Here is a 16,336-nt window from a genome sequence, read left to right as displayed (position 1 = left end):
TATTATTCCGTAATCGGCGTAATCTTATTGGACGCCGTTGCGCGTCGTAGCTGCAGACGGCGCGGGCGAATGGTCGAGTTTAGAGCTTAAAATAGACAATAGTAACAATAGTTTATTATTTGATATTATTATTTTTACATGACAATTATTTTAAGATTTTGTAAATAAAATTATATAACCATGTAATATACTAATATGAATTACAAATTACAATATTACACACATGTATGACATCAATGTTTAGGGCGTTAACACACAACTTGCACACCCAGAGAAAACGCCACTGAATATATTAATTATATGGCCATTGAACGAAAATTAAAATAGTATTTATTTTTATCTATTTCCGTGTATAACCTACAAGGCTACAAGCTATAACCAGATTATACGAATATAATGATTAGTTGACCTTTAGTCTAGCAGGGTGACCTATTTTTTAAGACATAGGTACGTTATTTTAGAAAAAGCCAAAGCTTTTCAAAATACTTCTTTTATATATTTTAAAGTTGTCAAAAATCAACATAATTGGAAAAAAATATATACTTTTTATTATTTTTATTGTTATTGTTAATTTAATGAATATCAATAAAATTTTTATATATATTTTCCATATTTCAAAATAAAATATTACTCAGAGTATTAGATTTATAAAAATTAAATTTATGATATAAGTTATAACTATTTAAAGTTTAGATACGAGTGTAAAGCAATAGACTAACATTTTTGCATTTAACTCCGCATGACAAAACTATTGAAATACTTGATAGTTATATAACTCATAAATTCTTCATTCAAAATTTTTGTTCATTAAAGTACTCTAGAAATTTTTATTTTTAAACGAATTAAAATCATGTAAAAATAATATTTTCAAAAACGACAGATACGCCAAATTGAACAATTAATCAAATAATTGATTTTAATTAGTTTTAATTGGCATATTAATAATATACAATGTATATTACATTGAAAATAATCAATTATTTATGATTTGCAAGTTTTTTTATATATTTTTTTCAGCGGTCTTTACAATCTTTTATGAAATATACACATATTTACTGGCTACTACTTACTAAAGTTATGGGATTAAGTACTTAACAAGTGTAAAACATGAACAAAAATTAGAATTTTAGCAAAAACATTTTTTTTTATGAATGTTCAAACATTTTACATATACACAGAAACACATATTATATAAACGTACAACAAAGATATTGTCCAATAATGCAATTATAATAATAGTAGCATGGTACATTAAACTACGTATATAGTGTTTTCGATCGCTATCGTCGGTTTCTGTATTTAAATCGTACCGAGGCTGGTAATGTAAATGATGTCAGTGTTCACGGTGAGCATAATATAAGTCTTATATACAAGTTAGGTAAGTATGCATTGGCTTTTGTGTGGTTGATCGCATTTGATAAATTTGCGCCATGTATAGTACTTATGTATGTTATGTAATGCAGAGTTTATATAATGACATTTACCATGTATATTCATGCAAAAATTAATACTAGTATTTAAAGCATATAATGTATATAAATAAACCTATAGTACATTTTTTATCATAAAACGAAAAAAACTACAGCAACTATAAAACAGTTGTAAAAAATATAAAATAATATATGATTGCGGGATCTTTTAAATTACGCACGACGAATACGTTGGTGGTTTAGTGTCGGGTTGAACAATCCCTACTATTTTTAGTCGAAAAAAAATCCTATAAGTAGATATGTACATATAGGTTTATAAGTTTATGGTAAAGTGATGAGGGATATTTTTTTAACGAAAGAAATCGCCACGGATTTCAGCGCATATACCGCCGTAGGTGTAACATTATATATTATAAAAACGGTAAAAAAAGCAGACGATGCAGTGCACACGTCTTCCGAGAAGTATGAGAATAGTCGTTTATATATATATATATATAATACATGCGCACACACACACACACACACATAATAAGAAGGGATTCGTCTGGTAATACAACGATAACAATAATAATAACAATATAATAATATTATACTACATTACACGGGTGTTTTCGCTCTCGCGTCGGTTTACCGCGGTGGCGTTGGAGGTGGAGGTGATGGTGGAGGTGGTAGTGGTGGTGGTGGTGGTGTCAACCGTCGCGAGAGCTAGCAAAAAAAAAAAAAATACAAAAAAAAAAAAAAAACAACGTACAGGCGTACGTCGCGCCCCGCACACGCGCACCCGCAGCCGATGGGTGGTCGTGGTTGCAAAGCCCGCGGGGGAGGATCGCTGCGGCGGTGGGCGAGGGGTTGCGCGCGCGCCGCAAGACCAATGGCGCTGCGGGGGCGAGGGTGTCGGCCGGGCACGCCCCGCCCAACCCGGGGGCCGAAAAGTCACCGCCGCCGCTGTCGCCGTATGCGCCCCTTCGGCGGCGGCCGTGACCGGCACGCCGCGCGCCGCCGCCCGAATAAAGGGGGTGGGTTTATTCGCACTTTTCTACGCGACGGCCAGTTATTGAATTACGCAGGGCCATCATTTGATTTGGAACCGACGACACCGTCGTATATACCGCCGCGCGCGCCGTCACCGTAATCATCGTCGTCGTCGTCGTCGTCGTTGTATCGGCCTCTTTTCTACTGTCCGCCGCCGCCACATCCGCCGCCGTCCACTTCTCGACCGTTACAATACGTACGACACTCTATCGCCGAACAAATTATATTATTATTACTATTATTAATATCGTTATTAGATCATCGTCACTGCGGCGCATCACAGTCATCAAAACATAATAAATATATCTATTTCGCAGCAAACGCACGTATAATTGCTATCTATATATACCTATACGTTATACGTGGGTGTATATATTATTATTTGCGTACGCACCGGTTTTCGCTTTTTGCCATCGCCGCCCATCGTTTTCCGCGGACCTCGTCGTTAACATCCATCCTCCGCGCTAGATTTCGTTCTGGCGGGCCACGCGTATGCGACCGGCAGAAGCTGTAAAACACGCCGAATAACAATATCGTAATAAGCACCCTTCAGTTGGCATTCTTCGTCGAGACACTGAGACACACCGCGATCGGATCGCACGAGCACGCGTCGCGTGACCTTGCAGTTATCTCTCGGCTGCAGCAGTTGCATCGTCAGTAGCTGCATAGTAGACATACGTACGTCATCACGCACGTGCGCGCCGCCCGATGAGATAACGGTACGCGATAACGCACAATCGTCATGGACTACTCGTACCTGAACCAAGCCAACTTCGACGGTCTGACCGGCACCACCACGGCCGCGTCCAACATGGACCACGCGGCGATGGGATACGGCGACCTGACCACGTGCGGTCAGATGACGCACGCCGCGTACCGGTTCGGTCCCACCGCGTCGATGGCCGCTCGGTCGTACAACACGGCCATGGGCCATCATCTGTCGGCCGCCGCGGCCGCCGCGGCTGCCGCGTCCGGCAACGGGCACAACGGCACCGGCGTCACGTCCGCAGCCGCCGCCGCAGCCGCCGCCGCCGCCCGTGGACACCACCACGGACACCACCAGGACCACCATCCGGGCCGGCCGACCATGTTCTCGACCGCGATGAACTTGCCAGGTAAGCGACGCGCTCGGTGTGACGTAGTTTGGCACGGTACCTAGTTCACTTTTTGATCAGTTTCTAACCGCGAATTTTCGATTTGATAAACAAAACTTTTAAAAGTCATGAGAATTTGACGGACTTTAGACCTGGATTTGTATTTTACGGATCAAATAATTCATTCTTGCTCGCCGAAATAAATACTAGTTCATTCCATAGCCAAATTTGTAAGATATTTTTTTCTTTGTTTTGTGAAAAAATGCAATTTTCTGGTTGCCGCATCACTATCTTCAGTTAGGGTCGACAAAATTTGATCGCATTCAATCAGGGATTTTAAATTCATCTAAATCTAAAACTCAATAACAATATTTTACGATCCGTTTGGTTGTCAAACTAAAAAAGCGACCATTTAATTAATATGTTTACATTGAAGATTCTTTGTTTATCAAACTATTGTAGGATATCTATAGACCATAGACTTATAAAAGAAAAGAATATAAGTAAGAAGAGAAAATAAATATAATCTATATATTATTAGGTTAACCTAACCTAAGTATCTATAGTTGTCGACTAACGATCGTAGCGCATAGCGTGAACTTCAATAATGATAAACAACAAATAATATACCTAGGTACTTACCACTTAGAAGTTATACGTCACTGTAAATTACGTATATTATGTATTTATGTATGCACACGATAAACACATGATATTTTTAAACTTCTCATTACCCAATTTACGGTTATGTTCAAATATTTTTATTATTATTATTATTTCTTATAAGAAAATTTATTATTATTAAATTAACACAATGTAACACAGCATAATTAAAATAACAAAAATTACCCACACCTTTAAACTGAACTTGTAGTGTGTAAAGAGTTATAATACATTTAAGATTAAACTATTATACATATAAAAATATAATTTTAAATATAGTAATAGTACCTACCTAAGTATAGATAATATATTATAGATTTATTACTAACGAATTATAAACATATTATATATTGACTTAATTCAAAAAACAAAACATTATTTATACATTTCTTGATACTAATATTATCATTTAGAATATATTTTTTTAAATATTAATTGGCAAAGAGTAAAAATTAATAGGATCAAGATAATTAATGAACTTTTGACCAAAACATGTATTAGTGTATATCACTTTAATATTAAACAATCTATTTCCACTCATGGGCTTATCATTTTGTTCGATAAAGAATAAATTAGATTTTTTAATGTGCAAAAATTATAGCTATTTTTTTAAATAGCAATTCAAGCGAAAGCATGTTACATTTTTTACAGTTTAAATATATTGACTCTATGAGATTGTCTTCCTTTAAATATAGACGAATCGTATTATTTTTTTGTGCCTTTAAGAGATTAAAAACATTTATTGAAACACCAGTGCACCGCCCCAAATTATCATGCCATATTGTAATATAGATTAGTATAAAAAAAGATATGGTATCCCTAATGTATGAAGTGAAATTATATATTTTTATATATTATAAGTTTAAACATTGTAGAACGAAATTTAACTATTTATATATTATTAAAGGTGAATTGTGAAAATCAATTAGTTAAAAAGTTAAAGTTGAGTTCATATTTTTTAAATTTTTCAACCTAATTAATCTATAAATCAATAAACCAAATAACTTAAAAGGACACCTTACACCCACTATTTAAGAGGTAGTATCTAATATATTTAAATACCAATATTCTAAGTTTTTTCTAAGTTCTAGAGTGATCCTATATTATGTAAATGGTTGTTTCGTAATAATGATATAATGTTTATAGAAAAATAATTTTACATGAGATAAACTTCCGAGTACATCGTTTTTAGTAGATTCGCCAAATGTTCATATAACATGGAAAAGAACTTAAGCTGTGTTGAAGCGATTTTTTTTTCATGTCAACGCTCAATAATTTTGAGTAAACAAATAAAATAAAATAAATAACTGTAATTGTCTTTATGTTATTAAAAAATACAAACTCTATGGCATACATATATTTATTCTATATAATAATATATGGTAATCATTTGGTCAGATTATTATGAATACTATCTTCGTAAGTTTGTTCTGCGTAAGACCTATTTCATGGATAAATTACTTGTGATATCCTCTTAATTGGTTAAAAAATTCGGTGTTTCAACTTATAATATTTAATAGTTAACTTAAAAATGTCAAATAATAATTAAAATTATGTTAACGTAAAACTGTTGTGATTGAAACTAATTAATTAATAATTTCTTGATTAATAACTATACATTATACAATCATTTTAAAAATAAATAAATAAATAAAATATATAACTTGATTTATGTTGATATACTCATAAACGTGTACCATTACAACAGCTAATACCTTTGAAGGTTGAATGAATGGTATATAAACAACTTCATTGCTTCTGTCTTTGTATTGTAATAAGGCACACTTAAAAATACAAAATCAACAAAAAATAATATAAATAATGAATTCTTACGTACAACGCACATGGCTTATTATTTATTGGAAATGAACTACTATTTTAAAATAAAAACAAATCATATAAATATAATTAGTTTAAGAAAATACATAACAAACATTTTTGAATTAAATTTAAAAAACAACAAAATACATTTAGAAGATAGATATCTTAGACACTCATCTTTGAGTTGCGATATCCTTTGTACCTATAATGTTCAATGATTTTTAAAAATAAAAACAATTATAACTTAGCTATTACATGTATACCAGCAATTTGAAAAATTGGGGCCTAAAGAAACTAGTTTTTACACACATTTTTACTACCTGATAAATAGCTCTCTATAATTCTCACATCATTTTAGCAACTCTCACATTTCATCTCTAATTGCATGCCAATAGAAGGTACATAAAAATATTTTAATAATTAAAAATTTTAATTATATACTTAAAAGTGGTAAAATAGCTATTTTCTCTTGCATTAAGCTTAAAATTTATATATAGTAGTATATATAGTAATTTATTACTAATTCCACTTTAGTTTTTGTTGAAATGTATACTAATCTTACGTTAAAGTTTTTAGCCGGTGTTTTGATTAGCTGAACAGATTTCAAAATATAATACTTATTAATTCATTTGAAAACATTGAAGGAAAAATTAGAACCTTATTCAGTAATTGATAAGTTATAAACTAATAACTAATAAGCTATAATTAATATTTTATTCATAACCTTTGAAAATATTTACTTACACTATACTTAAGGTTTATTCAAACAAGATAATCTTTAATATTATACATGATTAGTTGAATGTCGGGTTGGGTTTAACGGCTTATTTTGGTTTTATTTATAATTGATATATTTTAATTTCTGAGATATCTTCTACTTTATCTTATACTTTAATGTATTTTAAAATTTAAATTGTACATTACAAATCTAAAACAACGCTAGGTGCATTGAGCGTATAATAATTAAGAAATCTAGGAATATTTATAATTTAAATTTGTTGATAATTAAAATATAATTTTCAGTTTGTATGATAATATTAGTTGTTATTAAACTATTTCTAGCTATGACATCACTCGTCAATCTAAATGCTTATTACTTATTAAATAATTAATACCTAGCTTATATATTGGAAAAAAATTATCATTTGTCTTCAGAATTCTGGATCATGAATCTTCATACACGAATAATATTTCATTTTTTTGGAAATTAAAAACATATACCAAATATAAATACCCGTAGAGATAGCAGTACTATTAATTAATTATTGTTTTTTTATAGGTAAAATATATATATAATAGATATCTACGTAATATTTTAGTTACGTTAATAAAATAGGTATAATATAACTATGTACAATTGTATTACTAATTTTGAACAATTATAATCAGTAAATAATGATATCTAAAAGTCAATATAATTTAGTGTTGCAAAAGTAGCTTGGTAATATAACCTTTAACTCTTTAACTCCAAATCATTTATAAGTTAGGTGTTATGCAAATTATCTCTCTTTCTATGTATAATATACATATAGTTAATATACAAACGTTAATTTTATATTATAGTCACTTATATTTACTGTGGACCAGAGTACAAGCATTGTATAATAAATACAACAGCTAATATTACTATACTTGCAATATTACATTTAATATGACAAGAAAAACTAAAAATAAAACATATTATACAAAATAAAAAACAATAAATAAATATTAAATATAACCCAAAATATATGTATTACCAGTAACCATTAAGAGATTAGTGGGAAATTAAAAATATAATTTTTGTTTGCAAAATATAGAATGAAATATAAATTAGTTTTGAATCTCTAGTGTTCAGTCAATTTATTTTAAAACTAGCTTAAAACAAACATTCTGGACAATCAGTGGATACTAATATAGTTAACAATTTATGGAGACATTTTTAAAGAAAAATCATACAACGTTATTATTAAGTAGTAATGTATTCGATATAAATTTTTTTCTACGAATCTGGAAAACACACGATTGTATTATTTATCAAAACGAATTCAAGTGGAAATATTTTTTTTCCAGTCATACGATATTTTGGTTAAAATTTAATATTTAAACGTCTTTTAAATTACATGTTTGCGTTTTTTTATTTAATGTTTTTTAGAGTTGATACATAATATTTCATATGATTTTATTCGCTCGACTTCTTTTAAATAATATTATACTACATGTGGTTTATACTTTATTTATTTTTATTTTACTACGTGAAAATATTTGTTAACTCAGATTTATAATATAACAAACAATATGAATTAAAAAAAATATTTTAAACATATATTTTTTATATCGTATAGTACGCAATATATCATATTAAACATCATGATTTCTTGGAAAAATTATTATACTATGTTATATAATATATATTTATAGACGTATTTCCTATGCACATGATTATATAACATTTAAAATAATAAAAAATATATATGTACAGTTAAACATATCAAGAATATTATCACTTATCAAAGCGTAACTTGTTGGTAATATGTGGTCAAAACACGAAGCATTATTGGTAAATGTTCTTTCTTGTTGGATAAAGTGTTTCGAGCTTATAATTTTTTGACCAAAAAAAAAGTTAATAGTTATTTTATTTATTTCGTATACATGGGTATAAGGTTTCTCTAGGGAAATAGTTCTGACAGAATACATAAGTTGTGATGAATTTCAGTTGAGGGAAGTTTTGACAGGGGGTCGGGCATTGTGATAGACAAGTGTGAAGACAAACGACCGGCCTGAAAAGGGGAAACTATGAGAAATTGGCTGGTTAAGTGCGTATGACAGCCTATACTGCAAATAGATTTTTTTCGGACGAAAAAAATATATACTTTCCAGCTCGTTTTTATAACCACAAAAATATTTGTATAAAGCAATAAATAATAAAATTATAGTGCATGGATATAGCCATACATAAGGTCCGATATATATTTTACTTGCATTATATGCTTTTGGACAATCTTTTAGTTATATTATGTTATATTACATATCAATTACTGTTTATTATAATGTAAAAAACCATGTAAACAAACTCGTTCCGTATGGATTGTTTGATACTTAATCTGAAATAAAATTTGAAATCTTACTTATTTTTATATACTTCATGATACAACATATTATATTCACACATCTTAAAAAACAAACGGGTTGGTTCGGTCAAAAAATAATGTCGACCATTAACCAAAACTAACTACATCAAAATCCTATTATGATTCATATTTTATAGTACCAATAGTAGTATTCGTATAAAATAAACTAACAATGTAACATAGTTTAATACTCAATACTGGTCCTATTTGTACAATTTTCCAGAAATTTAAATTATACGTTTTAGCACTTAGCTGTGTTAATTAATGATGACATAATATACTAATACGTACAAGATAGTTGTAAACATTTTATCGTTTGTGGTATCAAAAGGCCCCTTAAGTTTAATAATAATAATGAGTACAATAATTGCCACAATGATCGTAATAACTGACGTTATAAATAATTTAACGTTCTACGGTCAAGTTAGGAAGGAACGCGACTTTATTACAGAAGCGAAAGATGTAACTCAATTAAATATATTATGCCATCGTGCTTGCCGCCATGAATAACTTTATTTAATTCTAAAGCTTTGTTTAATTATTATTATTATTATTTTTTTTTTTAAAGAAAAATATCGATCTTGAATACAACCTACAGCCAAGTGCTGGTACACAACTAAAATAATACACGCTTAATATAATAAAGTTATCAGATATCGTCTATTTAATTATATCGGAAAAAAATATTGAATTTAATAAGCATAATAAAACTGTTAGACTAAAAAAAGCTAAAAAAAAAAATATAAAAATCGCCAACTATAAAAAGCGTTTGGATCATAGTTCGATCGCAAATCAAACTGCAGTACTTCACAGACATTATAGGACTTTGAGACCTTAGGATTTCGTGATAGTAATCACGTCTAAAATTAAAACTATTAGCAATATTGCATAATAATTATCATGATTTATCATTGTTTATTCTTGAATATTACTAATTTTAATATTAATTTCAATACTTTTTTTTCAATAGATCGCTAGACTAATTGTAATACAAGCAAAGTCAGGCTAATAGGAAACTAAGTATTGTTTTAACATTATGATCATAGTATATATTATAATTACGCTTTATGAATTGTAGTGTGTAATTTGAGCTGCATATAGTGTTGTACTACCATTTACTCGTAATTCATGATTTATTATCAATAAAAAAATACTCTTAAACACGAAGAAGTTTTACACATAACTCACGTATACTATAGTAATCGGAATAAAATTTAATCCTGAGTTTAAGAATCTAAGTATACTTTATGCACGATAAAAAATATATAGTTCCCAATATACATTGAATTATATTAGATAAAAGTATTGCGTGACATTTTATGACTCTAAAAGTCGTTAAAGTACAATTCCGTTTCGTATATAATATATATATAGTGCATAGACATCTTCATAAAACGTATAACGTATTATGTGTAAATCTATGTATTCCTATGCAGTATGTATATTGTAAATAATAAACTCTTTATGCTTGTTTTCATGTACTTAATTCACTCAAAACAATAATGATAATTGATGGTGATCGATCTATTTAGTGATGTATTTAAAAATGTTATAGAGTTTACAAAAATCAATAGCAACAACATAATACTTAAAAACATAAAATAATAATAAGAGGTTTTTGTTTAAACAGATGTCTTGTTCAAATTAGTAGAAACATATTATTGTACAAGTGTTTTAATTAATACATTAATTTATTTGAATGCATTAAACTTAAAAAAAAATCAAAATACTTCCTACCGATAAACTTTAAATAACACATAAACGGTCAATATTGAATAATAAAAAAAAAAAAAAAAAACATTTGTTATTTTGCAAAAACCCTTATGGAAATTTTATGATGTGAAAACAATGAGAGTACATATTTTTTCAGGTTTGTAAAATCTGTAAGAACCGTTTCAAACACTATATTTTGTCCGATGGATGTAATCACAATAACTACTCACCTATACCCATAGAATCAAAAAAATCACTCTGTAGCTTTATATTAAATATTTATTTTTAATATATAATATAGAGGTGTTAAAAAAAAGTCACAAGATGCAAATATACCGCGCCTTTGCATTTTATTCAATAATATAATAACGTCGCCTGCTAGTAAAATGTCCATATTTGCTCACTGTACAAAAGAATTTATTTTCATTGAGTGGTAAATTAAAAAATTTCGGAATTATTTAACAAAATCACCAGTAGCGCAATTAGAAAGGAACTCAGAAGGCTTAAGATCTCTGTTCAATTCAAGTACCCCCAGTTTTTAAGTAATTATAAAAAAAAAAATCAATATTATTTTTTGTATTTATAATAATATTGACAATTTTACTGTTAAACACAAATATATTTTGATTTATTTACAATTGTATACATACTTATTTGTTTTTTGACTTAATGAAAACAATTCCGGAAAAATATCTATAAATCGCTAATTAATGCATATTACTTTATAACCTTTAATAATATATTACTGCACTAATATAATATATCCGCGAGTAGTTCAATATGTGATCGATCATTTTCTAAAATGTATAGTATAAAAACATGGTTCAATAAGCTCAATCTCGATTTTTAAATCTATCGATTCTATTTAAGTACTTACAAAAAAATACATTTTACAATTTATATTGATTTCAGAATAAATAATTGAATAATTTGTAACGAAAAAAAATAACTTAATATATAACATACTATATTATAACATACTTAATTATTAAAATATAATATCCGCGTAAAAATATTTTTAGTTATTAATTTGCAGTTGTGTGGGTAATGCGAGCTTAAATATTTTTAACCGGCAAGCATAAAATTATGACAAGAAATTCCAAAATAAAATATTTAGCCCAAACTCATAGCATAATTGGTTTATATTCTACAGGAACTAGTTTCTTTACGTACTTATATTATTTTTAATATAATAATTTATGCTTATTATATCGTGGTTAATGAAGAACATACTATAGTCTATAACTATTAAATGATTAGCGTTTATTTAATAGTTATATTTTTTATTAGACTTTATTATTGTTGACATAGTGACATATAGTGACATTTTGTAAATATGAAATATATTGAGGAATAAGAAAGTTTATATTGAAAACATTTACCGCGAACATATGGGGTACAATGTATGCCATAGGTTTTACATATATATATATATATGTCATTCGATTTGTACGTAGGTGCTGGTTGTTGTAATATAATAGAAAAGCACACGTGTGATGTGAGCTAAAAAATTGAAAATTGATTGTATTATTTAAAGAATTCAAGTCCCAAAAAACCACGAAACTAGAAATGAGTGAAAAGCATTGGTTGATTTTAAACTTAAAATAATATGGAACAAAACAAAAATACTTTTAATAAGTGTAGTCTATTTTAAATATCGAAACTAAAAATAATGTAATGAAAGTACCTTTAGTTATACAACTGTAAAGATAATGGGTGATCTTAATTTTATTAAGTAAAAACTAAGTTAATTTTAATATTGATTTTCTAATGTATAATAAGTATTAATACAATATATTGGCTGTATATAAATAAATTATAGTACCTTATACGAATGTTTCAGAATTATATAGGCTTATAAATATGACTTATCTACCTCATAGTTAATAATAGTTTAACAAATTTATTAACCGTGTATACATTTTAAATTAATTAATAAAACGGAATTTTTGCCCATTTATATTGTTGAAGTTGATTATGGAGTACTTATAAGTATTGTAATATTTTTTAGAAGAATGGATCTTTTTTAATTTTTCTAATTAAACATCATAGAACTTTGTAAATGTTTGAATGAAATATATTTATATTTTCAATATTGCTTTAACTGTTTTTATTTACAATTTATTCTTTTTTTTTAGTCTATAAGTAATAATTTATTTATAAGAAAATTCTTTTAACATTTATTTGAAACCAGACATTATTAAAAATACAACTATTATTTTAAAATTTAGAAAATCTCCTCCATCAATGTTTTTCACTCCCCTAAAAATAAATATCTATATAATATATCTAATTCAAGGATTGCATTTTTTTAATTTGTTTTAAATTTTTTCTAATGATTATGAATTCATCAAATAAATGAACTTAATTTATTAAAATGTTTTTATTTTGAATAACTGTTTTAATAAATTCAATACCTAATATAGCTTGAATGCTTTTATTAAATTTTAACTTTTTTTGATAACAATATTCATTTTTAATTTCATTTTCCGAAACAGTATATTATTTGGAGTAAGTGCTTATTATAGTTGTATACAAATCAAATTTCAGATAAGTTATTAATTAGTTATAAATATTAAAGTTTTGATGAGCGGAGGGTAGTGGACCCACAATTAGCGGGATACCTTTGTACCAATTCACTCTAGTCATCTAAAATTTCAATACTTATAACTCATAAACTACACTCGTCCAAAAATTCGATTTTTAAATAATTATTAGTACTCTGAAAAATATTCTGCTTTGTAATAAGGAAGTTAAAAATGTATGTTGTCGTTTAACAAAGTAAAAAGTTTCAAAAACTTATGACAAAAAATGTTTTCAAAAATATTGTTTTGTAATGACATGACATTATAATGTAGAAAAATATTTATATTTTCAAATACCTGAATCATTTTTGAAACAATGAACGTTATTTAATAAAATTATCACTGGAAGATTTATTTTAGTAAAATGTAGCCAGATAAAGCAAGAGCATGTGCAGTTAACACCGTGGATGAATTTTGTTAAACTTTTTAATAAATAACTGAATATTACTCGTTTGAATTTTAAATTATAGAAGCATATACACATTAAAATTTTCAAAAAAATATGTTTAAATTAAGTGTACCTCTAGTATTTAGCCTTCTTCCGATAATCAGAATTCGAATTAATTCATTATTGAAGGAAAACAAAATGCATGAGCATGTTTGTTGAATCACTCTGTATAATATATCCGCAGTAGTTAAATAATTACCTAGCTATACGGTTGTGTATACAATGGGTATAATTTTCATCCTTCCCTGTCGTATAGTTTTTGGTTTTTTATTTATCTCCACTCGCGCACGGGTACATATAATAATTAATATACCTGCAGCACCGCAACTACAGCGGTGCAAGAATTGGGAGGGTGCATCTGCTGCAAGAGGGGTGCAGCGATGCAATACATAAAATATATAGAGAATATCGTAAAAAAATGGCGCGATGCGTCTGTATATTAAAGAAAAAATGCTCACTCCGACCGAACAACATTACACACACACACACAATACATAAAGCGCATCTCAGTTAATGGGATTAAAAACCAGCGACAACAACAATGTACATCGTCGTCGTCGTCGTCGTCGTCGTATTTCGCGTTCGTGTAGATAATAATAATAATAATAATAATAATAATCGGATCGGAGGGGTGGTAGGCGGCGGTGGGGTCGTTAAAATATATCACGAGGATACGACGGATGAACGGCGGACGTGTATATATATATATATATTTACTATCACGGAGGGTTGGCCGCGGGATGACGACGAGGACTACGAGAGGAGGATGGGCACGCAGGCAGGATATATCCTGCTCACTCACACACACACACACACACACACTGGCAGAGCATCGCGATGGTGTATACCGAGTTTATACACAGCCACCCGGGGAGATTCCGATCAATATAATATGAACGCACAACCCGGACTGAGCGAAGACCGGAGCAAAAATGGCGGCGGCACAGCTCTGCTGCTACGGTACGGCGAAGCACGCGACGGTTTTTACAAAAAGCTCGCGCCGCGCCTCGTCCATACCTACGTCCTACCCACCGCGCCGTTTACCCAGCTCGCGGTTACCGCGAACAAACCGACCTCCATAATCTCGAACACGCGTGCACAATACACGCGCACACGCGCACACGAACGTCGTCGCCCCATGTACACTCGTCGTATCTATCGTTCGTATATAACATTAAATTTATTATAAAAAATGTATTTTTCCGATCATCGCGCACACATCTTAATAACGTTATCATACATATATACGAATACGCACGTATGCACCCACGTACACCCGGCAACCCCGCGACGGCGCGCGCGCGACGAATTTTATGCGAATAAGTTTTTTTTTTCTTTTTTTTTTCAACGTTTATTCCGTTTGTTTTTTGCAACCCGCTCACTGCATGTGATTTCCCACCGCGACCATAATTTATTGTAAATCGTAATACGCCCATAGCACTACTCGTTTTATCACGCGTCATTTTAATATGATTACATAATAATATATGATATGGCGGAGAGGAGGCTTTGAATTCGTATATAAAAATACGCACTGTTCTTAGCTTTTTGAACACAAAGCTTAAATTACAAAGATATAGTGATTAATTTCATTTTGAAACTTTCATCTCGCATTTTTTTTTTTTTTTTTTTTTGATATTTTATTACTTTTTTAATAGTTTCTATTCATTAAAATTTTTTATGAACATTTATTTTTTATTTTTTGATAAGTTATTGTTTAATTTTAGTCTTGTTAAGTAATTTAAAATATTTTATGTTTAATTGATTTTTAAATTTTATAAATATTTTGATTCTTGAATATACAATTATAATGAATTTTATTAAATCATTTTCAAGATTCTAAGTATATTTTTTATAATGTTTTTAATGCATTAAGTTCAAAACCCTAATTATTGTTGTCGTTATTATTTTTATATAATGTAAGTACGAGGAAAAAGAAAAATATGAATTATGTTTACTAAAACGTTTATATTTTAGAATATTTCATTTTTTTTTTTTTTTGCTATCTAACTAGGTATTTAATTTAATTTTACCACCGGTAAACTATTTCTTTTCATGGTGATCCGTTAAATATTTCCAAACACTTCTCACTTTATTATGCAACTCGTTCACGAGTTAATGTTTTTCTTTTTTCACACACACTGGCTCTAATGCTAGCAAACATACATCGTGATTTTTTCAATGCGTATAATTTTATAATATAGACGTCACTCGCATAGTATGACAATAAATCATTAAGAGACGCTTCGCGGTGGATTCGCGGAAAATGCCACTGACAGTGACGCCACTGCCGATCAGGGAGAAACGTGTAGAGAGACAATATATATGATATGATAAAAATAAAAAAAGAAGAAAAATATTGCTGCAGTTTTTCATTGTTAATAAATCAAAACGAATTATCATTTAAATGTGTTATAAATATTAATAACATATTATTATG

The 16,336-nt window shown here is 29.2% G+C and overlaps 1 protein-coding gene across 1 annotated transcript in view; it reads left to right on the top strand.

The window, feature by feature from the left end:
* Positions 1–3,204: 3,204 nt before the first annotated feature.
* The window catches only part of LOC112594242 (paired mesoderm homeobox protein 2A-like), a 43,595-nt gene continuing 30,463 nt past the window's right edge, over positions 3,205–16,336 (top strand). The window contains exon 1 of the mRNA XM_025338934.1: positions 3,205–3,577. Coding sequence (XP_025194719.1) covers positions 3,205–3,577 — 373 coding nt within the window. The remainder of the gene's footprint in view (positions 3,578–16,336) is intronic.

This window comes from Melanaphis sacchari, unplaced genomic scaffold, assembly GCF_002803265.2.
Source record: "Melanaphis sacchari strain LSU unplaced genomic scaffold, SCAv2.0 Contig0_pilon_pilon, whole genome shotgun sequence".
NCBI classification, from domain to species: Eukaryota; Metazoa; Arthropoda; class Insecta; order Hemiptera; family Aphididae; genus Melanaphis; species Melanaphis sacchari.
This window is presented reverse-complemented; position numbering and strand designations above follow the sequence as displayed.